This window comes from Mus pahari, chromosome 6, assembly GCF_900095145.1.
Source record: "Mus pahari chromosome 6, PAHARI_EIJ_v1.1, whole genome shotgun sequence".
Lineage (NCBI taxonomy): Eukaryota > Metazoa > Chordata > Mammalia > Rodentia > Muridae > Mus > Mus pahari.
This window is the reverse complement of record NC_034595.1, coordinates 95,279,203-95,287,544: the sequence shown is the minus strand read 5'-3', so window position 1 is coordinate 95,287,544 and position 8,342 is coordinate 95,279,203. Positions and strand designations below refer to the sequence as shown.

At 44.0% G+C, this 8,342-nt stretch overlaps 1 protein-coding gene across 1 annotated transcript; it reads left to right on the top strand.

The window, feature by feature from the left end:
* Nucleotides 1-2,113: 2,113 nt before the first annotated feature.
* Nucleotides 2,114-6,158, top strand: LOC110323682 (PRAME family member 20-like). The gene is made up of 3 exons (XM_021201027.1): nt 2,114-2,406; nt 2,789-3,358; nt 5,588-6,158. The coding sequence occupies exons 1-3, from the start codon at nt 2,114-2,116 to the stop codon at nt 6,156-6,158; spliced, it is 1,434 nt and encodes a 477-aa protein (XP_021056686.1).
* The last annotated feature ends 2,184 nt before the right edge of the window (nt 6,159-8,342 follow it).

Sequence of the window (8,342 nt, the reverse complement as noted above, 5' to 3'; positions counted from 1 at the left end):
GGATTAAAGGCGTGCACCACCACGCCCGGGCAATTTTTTAAAATTATTTATCTTATATATTGAGTGTACTGTTGCTGTCCTCAGACACACCAGAAGAGGGCATCAAAACCCATTACAGATGGTTGTGAGCTACCCTGTGGTTGCTGGGAATTGAACTTGGGACCTCTGGAAGAACAGTCAGTGCTCGTAACTGCTGAGCTATCTCTCCAGCCCATGAGGCAAACATTGTTAAAGTTCTCTCTATTTGGAGCTGAGAATGCACTACTGCACAAATTATATGATACTAAATTTTAAACTTCATATTTTACTGAATTGGATTGTTGTTGTTGTTGTTGTTATTACTGAGATGGGGTCTTTCTGTTGAGTCCTTTAATCTTTGCACAGGTTAGGCAAGCAGATCTGAGTTCAAGGCTAGCCTGGTCTATCTACATGTCTATAGAGTGAGTTTTTCTTTTTTTTCTTTCTTTCTTTCTTTTTTTTTAAAGATTTACTTATTATTATACATAAATACACTGTAGCAATCTTCACACACGCCAAAAGTGGGCATCAGATCTCATTACAGGTGGTTGCAAGCCACCATGTGGTTGCTGGGATTTGAACTCAGGACCTTTGAAAGAGCAGTCAGTGCTCTTAACCACTGAGCCATCTTGCCAGCCCCAGAGTGAGTTTTCATTCTGACTACATAGTAATAAGACTCAGCCTAATAAAGTACATGCATACATATATACAAACATACACAAGGCTGGAAACATATATAACATTATCAATAGATATGCACACCGATAAAATGCCCATACACATAAATATAAGTGTTTAAAACACCTTAATTTAGATGGGTGTGGGGGCAAATGCATTTAATCCCAGCACTCGAGGGGAAGAGACAGGTGGATCTTTGAGTTTGAGTCCAGCCTTCAGAGTGAGTTCCAGGACAGCCAGAATTACACAAAGAAACAAAGACCAGGCAAAACAAACCCACCTTAATTAAAACAAACCTCTTGATATTCATGTCTTACAGTTCTGTGTTCAGGTTTGAGAATACTGCTCTGTTGGCATCTGCTTCTACATCATTGCCAACTAACCACAAGATACCCGAGCAAGGCACCGAAAGTCTTCATGCTCAGTAGGCCCGAAACTGGGTGTGGATTCAAAGATTTGCTACTACTTAGAGCACGCGACGAAGACTTTTGTTTCTGCAAGAAACATTAGAGCCTCCATATCAGATGATTGGGCAAAATATTTGTGTGCACTGGTTGGAGAGACATCAAGTTAGGGTAAAGTAAGGATGTCTTGTTGAAGCTTCATGTCACCCAGGCTGATGTCCAGTTTGCAAAGTAGTTGAAGCTGGGCTTGATCCATTGATTCTCCTATCTTTCTCTTGAGACAGGGTTTCTCTGTAGCTCTAGCTGTCAGGGAATTCCCTATGGAGACCATGTTGGCTTCAAACTCAGGAATCTACATACCTCTACCTCCTGGGGTTAAAGATGTACAGCACCATGCCTTTAAAACACACACACACACACACACACACACACAGAGAGAGAGAGAGAGAGAGAGAGAGAGAGAGCGAGCGAGAGCGCTTCATATATATACATGTGCACCATGTGTGTGTCTGAGAAGGTGCATCAGATTTCCTGGAACTGGAGTTACAGTTGTTACCTAATATGTGAAGGCTGAGAATCAAATCCAAGTCTTCTACAAGCGCAACAAGCACTCTGAATTGCTGAAACATCACTCCAGTTCTAGACTGCCTGTCTTTCAAGTGATGGGAATACAGGTCTGTGCCACTGCTTTCAGCAATACAGGGTTTTGAGTGGTGAGAAAAACTACCCCAGGGAGTTTAAGTCAGCTTGCAGGATCCTCAGGACTCCCTTCCCACTGGGAATGGGTGAGAATGAAGTGGGCTGTGGCCAATGATGCTTGGGAGAAGATAGCTACTACAACCAGCAGTGAGCCCGATGACTTTGTGCTCAGTGGAACCTGGAGTGGAATGAGCAGGGACTGTGGCCCTGTGATGGGTGAGAAGGCTTTTCTGAGCATTAACATATAAATAGATGTTCCTTTTTTTTTTTTAAACACTCTTCTCCAGGATCTTTATCCCTGAAGAACATTCAAGATGAGCAGCAAGCCCTTACTCACACTCCAAGAGCTGGCAGCACAGAATCTTCTGAGGAATGAGGCCTTGGCCATCAGAGCTTTGCAGTACTTACCCAAGCTATTCTTACCACAACTGTTGAAGCAAGCCTACGATGGTAACCATCTTCAGGTCCTGAGGGCAATAGTGTCTTCCTGGCCTTTCCCTCGCCTCCCACTTGGAGCTCTGAAGAAGAGAACACCCTACTTGGAGACTCAATTGCACGTTGTCTTAGAGGAGGTTGATAAGCTGCTCATCCAGGAAGTTCATCCCAGGTGAGGAAGGCTTAGGTACACTCAGAGGGTAGCCCAGAAAAATCTAGAGCAGAGATGAAGGGGAGTCGGGTGTTGAAGGGTGCAAGGATGCGGTGGAGGATTCTTAGGCCAGCGGGTTGGAGAACCACGAGGGTTTTGGCCATTGCTGTGCCATCTTAGAAAGGGCTGTGGAGTGTGCAGGACTCACATTGGATACAGCAGTGGCTGAAGGACTGCCCTTGCTTTCCGTGGGTACTAGAAGTGGGACAGGGACACAGAGAAGACCGTGGAAAAGAGTGAGACACAGAATGGAAGGCCAACTTCAGTGCTATAATAAAGACACACTTTAGATATTGTCCCCTTGCCTAACTAGTGAGACTTGTTTTTTCTGTTTTGCCCACAGGGAGTACAAACTAGAAGTGCTGGATTTACGGTCTGTGGGACAAAACTATTTGAATGTGTGGCCTGGGACCATGGATGACTGGTTACCCAAGACCACTCAAACAGATCCTTGCTGTTCTAAGACAGTAATGACACATCCCTTGAAAGTAGTAGTGGACTTGCGTCTCAACAACAGAGGCCAGAGTAGGTTGTTCTCCTACCTCCTTCAGTGGAGTGATAGGAGGAAAGGGTTGTTACAGCTGTACTGTAATGAGCTTCAGATCTGGTCACCATCCCAACAAAACTACAGGAAGCTCTCACAAAAGGTGAACCTGGACTATGTAGAAACACTGGGCCTGCATTCCTCCTGCAGTCCATCCTTCTTGCTTAACGTTGCTCCTTACTTGCGCCAAATGAGGAAGCTGCGTGAACTTGCTCTCTCCAGCATCCGTGAAGAGCACTTTATCTCCATAGAGAAGAGGAGGCGTATCATCACCAGGTTCAGCTTGCAGCTCCTTAAGCTGCAGAGCCTCCAGAAGCTGCATCTAGATGCTGTCTGCTTCTTTGAGGGACACCTGGACCAGCTGCTTGGGTAAAGACATGCTCTGCAGAGCAAAGCCAAGCCAAGCCTTATTCCTTTACATTAGTGGGTACTTGGGTCCTTGAAGCCACTGTAGATGGGCAGTACTGAGTCATTAGCATGTCAGGGTGTCATTTTCATGTCTGCTCTGGCCTGGAGAGAAGTCTTACATAATCACTAATGGAAAGATGCAGCCCTAGCCTGGGGTTGGTGGTCTTCAAAGAGGTGCATGCTGAGAAGCCCATTAGAAGTCAATGAGGTCTAGTGAGTGGCTTCAGCTGTCTTCCTTGGCTGGTGTCTTTCAACTAAGAGGGGAAGAAACAAGTGAAAAGGGTATTGTTACAACTAACTCTATTAGGTCCCTATCTGTGCTCTATTCAGCAGGCATGTGATTGGACACATCAGATTGCCTACAAGTTCTCATATAGGAAACATTGGAATTTTTCTTTAAATGTAATGGTGCTTTTTTAAAAATGTTATCCTATAGAAATAAATGAAAATTCCAAGAGTTCTTAACAAGCGTTTCCTTTGGAGCCAAGCTGAAGTATGAATCATTTTTGCCTCTCTTGATTCTGACTGGTCTACATATTTTCATTTTCTCATAACTAGATTTATATGATGAAATAATTCAATCAAAAACTGCATCTGAATAGTGCAGGCTTATTTGTGATGGTCATATTTGAAGTCTTTGAGCACAAATTAAAGTTTGCCCTTTTTGAAGGAATAGGGAAAAAATGCTATACAGATGTTTTGATATTTTATGTGTACGTGTGTGAGTCTGAGTGTAGGTTTGTATATCATTTGCCTGTAGAGATCAGCAGAAGGCTTCATCGATTTGATCCCCAGGTCTGGTTTTAGGTGAGCTACCATGTGGGTACTGGGAATTGACTCCACATCCTTTCCAAGAATGGCAAATGCTCTTAACTACTAGCACCTAACTTTGTTTTATATTGTTTTTTGTTTGTTTGTTTGTTTTTTGAAATAGGGTTTCTCTATGTAGCCCTAGTTGTCCTATAGACCAGGCTGGTGTCAATTTCACAGAGATGCACTTAACTTTGCCCCCACTCCCAGTGTCAGAGATCTCCCAGTGCTGGGATTAAAAGCAGGTGTGACCTTCATCACTATATTCTAAGCCATTTATTTTCTGTGTTTCAGGGGAGTGGGGGAGGGAAACCTATATAGGTCTTGTGGAGGACAGAGGACAACTTGCAGGAGTCAGTTCTCTTCCTACTACCATGTAGGTCCCAGGGATGAATCATAGACTGTCAGTCCCTTTGGGGGTAGGTATATTTATCTGCTAAGCAGACTCACTCTAGAATGGACTGGGTTTGTTGTTATTTGTTTATTTTTTGTTTTTTGGTGTGTGTGTGTGTGTGTGTGTGTGTGTTTAACAAGGTTTCTTCACGTAGCCCTGAATGTCCTGGAAGTCATTCTGTGGACCTCTGTAGATGTTCTGGCCTCTAACTAGGAGCACTGCTTGCCTCTGCCTCCTGAGTGTTGTGATCAAAGGTGTGTATCACCACCACCCAGCAGGAATGGGCTCTTTTAAAAATGACTTCTTACTATGTGGCCCAGAATGGCCTTGACCACCTTACCACCTTGTTTCTTTTGTCTCAGCTTCCTGGTGTCAATATTAGAGTTGTGTGTTGCAATACTCAGCTTTTTTTTTTCTTCTTCAAGATAGGGTCTCACTTTGTTGCTCTGGCTATCTTGGAACTTACTGTGTAGACTAGGCTGGCCTCAAACTCACCAATATCCACTTGTCTCTATATTCCAAGTGCTGGGATCAAAGATGTGCACTGCTATGACCAGTTACCATACCCAGTTTTGATGACTTTTAGGCTGGATAAGGGATGGGTAGTTGGGAATGTGTAGCGGTGAGGTTAGGGAGTTGCAAAGGCATGAAACACCGGACAAAGACAGGATGTGCTGAGGGTGTGGTTGTTCATGGGTGCTGCAAGGCTTGTGCCAGATCTTTGCTGGGTTAGTCCTTTCTGTGTATGCCCTGCTCCTCTAACCATCACTTGGGTATTGCTTGACAATGAGGGAAGTATGTGCAGTTAAGGATGGTGGCAGACATTAGTATAGATTTTAGTCTGTAGACTCTCATGTAGCATCATGGGTACTGATCTGTCACACATTATAAAGATTTTGGCCCACATGATCCTCCTGTATCATTCCTGGTCATTCTCCTGTACTTGCCATCAACTCCAAGTCCTGTCTGCTTCTTTTCCTCATTAGGTCCGTGAAGACCTCCTTGGATGAACTGGCAGTGACTAACTGTAATCTCTCAGTATCAGAATGGAGCCATCTTTCTGAGTTCCCTTGTGTCAGTCAGTTGCAACAACTGAATTTGGAAAATGTCAGATTGACTGGTTTAAGTCCTGAACCCCTTCAAGTTCTGTTAGTAAAAGCCGGACCCACCCTGGTGGCCGTGGACTTGGAGGACTGTCACCTTGAAGATGGCCAGCTCTATGCCATCCTACCTGCCCTGAGCAAGTGCTCCAAGCTCACCAAGTTCAGCTTCTATGGGAACCAAATCTCTATGCCTGCCATGAAGGACCTACTACACCACACTGCCAGCTTGATACACCTAAGGCTGGAGCTGTACCCTGTCCCTCAGGACAGCTATGACTACCACGGTACTCCCCTCATGCAAAGGATGCAACGACATTGTGATGAGCTTATGAATCTACTGAAAACCATTAGGAATCCAGGCAGAGTCTTCTTTGGTACTGACCGCTGTGATCAATGCTGCAATAGATATATCTATAACAAAACCATTATGTGTAATTGTTGGATATCTTACTAGCTGTATGCAAATATCAAAAGCCTTGGTGGGCACTGGTAGATGAAAGGCAAGGCACAGGTATCTATAAGGAGACACACAACATACAGTTTTAGATTGCTTGCTGGCATGTTGACAGGTATAATGGTTTATATTTATAAAGTTAAGAATGTTCTGTGAACAGCCACTTGAAATAAAATAAGCTGAAGTTGCTCTCATATTCTCTCCTTTTTTTTTTTTTTTTCGGGTGTTGGGGTGGGACGCTGTTACATCTCAACTGTGTGGCTGGTTGTGACAGATACATGAACCCAAGATTGTCATCTAAAGATTGCAGTAAAGTCTGGTCTGATGGGAGTGTATTGAAGATGCAATCCAAGATACTCAGGACATGAGGGACAATTGGCACATTGAAGGAATTAAGAGGAAAAGGTACTGGGGCTTTTTAAATCATTTTAAATAAATTTTCTAAAGATTTATTTTGGAGTGTCAGTGTCTTGCCTGCATGTTTGTATGTAATGCCATGCATATCCCTCATCCTTGTAGAGGCTGGAAAAGGGGATCAGGTTCCATGGAATTGGATTACATGGAGTTGTGTGCAGTCATGTGGGTGCTAGGAACCATAACTAAGTCCTCTGCCAAACCAGCAAGTGCTCCTAACTGCTGAGTCATTTCTCTAGTCCTCCACACACACAAAAGAGATGCTCTACCTGCATGGTTGTGTGAGCTTGCAGGTAGAGCTCTGATTTCTAGGCAAGCAAGGGCTTGCAGGATGAGATTCACATATAAAATCTGTGTGTGTGACATGAGTGCAGGTGCTAAAAGGCCAGAAAGTGTGGGGGGCTGGGAGGATGGTCAGTAGGATGGAGCATGCCTGTGCATATGAGAATCAATGCCCTTGAAGCCCAGAAGATGATAATGCACTTTGAAAGTAGAGCTGGACTTAACAAGCAGTTGTGAGACACCTATAGGAATGTAGGGAGCCAAACCCTGGTCCTCTACAAGAGCAACAAGTGCGTTAACTGCTTCGCCCCCTCTTCAGTCACCCCCCCTTCCCCCTTTAGTTTCTAATCTCCAGGCAGGAGCCTTTATTCACTTTTTTATGTGTGTGGGTGCTTGGTGCCCAACATGAGTGTGGAGGTCAGGGAACACCTTGCAGGAGGAGGTTCTTTTCCCACCTTGTGTGTCACCAGGACTGAATCAAGTCATTAGTCTAGACAGCAAGTATGTTTTCCTGCTATGCCATCTTCCGACCCACAAATTCTTTTAAAATAATGCTTGGAGTTTGAAAATTTATCCTTTGTGATTTCCATGCATGGAATGTAACATTCTTTGACCATCACTACCACCCACTTCCTCCCAACTTTCTCGACCCCTTCCCCGACACATTTCCCATCCTCTTCTCAACTCCACTCCCTTTTAAAAAGGACAGAAGCCTGAGAAGGACAGAGAGTTCACAGGTTAAGAACACTTGCTGCACTTGTGAAGCACTCAGGTTCTGTTCCCAATGTGAACCTGATGATTCATAATGTCCAGTTCCATGGGACTCAGCATCCTCTTCTGGATTCCATGGGTTCTAGGCACACATATGAATCTCATGTTTTGTGCAGAAATAAAACACTAATGCACAGTGAATCCAATTATTGTTACCTGCAATAACATTTGTATGGGGCTGTCCACTGGATCTTGGCCAAGCAGATGTTGAAAGAAAAGTGAGTCTCCTTTACTCTGTAACCATCATGGCAATAGTTCTTCCACTAAGGGTAGGACTACGGGCTCCTCTCTTATCTGTACAGAATTGCACTAGCTTGATCTTTGTAACTGCTCGTAAGTACAGCACCCGTGACTGCCTTTTGCAGCACCCTGCCCTACCTCCTAGATCTGATGATCATCTGCTGTGATGTTCCTTAAAGGCAGGAGTAAGCTAAAGTTATGCCACTTAGGGATAAGTGATTGGATCATTTGAGTCTCCTATTAACTGAAGCCCACTGCAAAGAGAAACTTCTGATCAGTGTTCAGAGCAGCACTACTCTATGGGTATAAAAATGTTTAGGAGAACGGCTCTTAACATTTCTTTCTGATGCTGTGACTCTTCAATACAGTAGTCCCTCATGTTGTAGTGACCCCAAACCATAAAATATTACTACTTCATAACTAATTTTGCTACTGTTATAGGTAATAATGTACACATCTGTTTTTGGATGGTGAGCC

Excerpts from the sequence above, each read along its gene's own strand:
- LOC110323682 (XM_021201027.1), top strand. The coding sequence starts at position 2,114 with ATGAGCAGCAAGCCCTTACTCACACTCCAAGAGCTGGCAGCACAGAAT. Across the intron at positions 2,407-2,788 it reads ATCCAGGAAGTTCATCCCAG|GGAGTACAAACTAGAAGTGC; the intron begins GTGAGGAAGGCT and ends TTTTGCCCACAG. Across the intron at positions 3,359-5,587 it reads CACCTGGACCAGCTGCTTGG|GTCCGTGAAGACCTCCTTGG; the intron begins GTAAAGACATGC and ends TTTCCTCATTAG.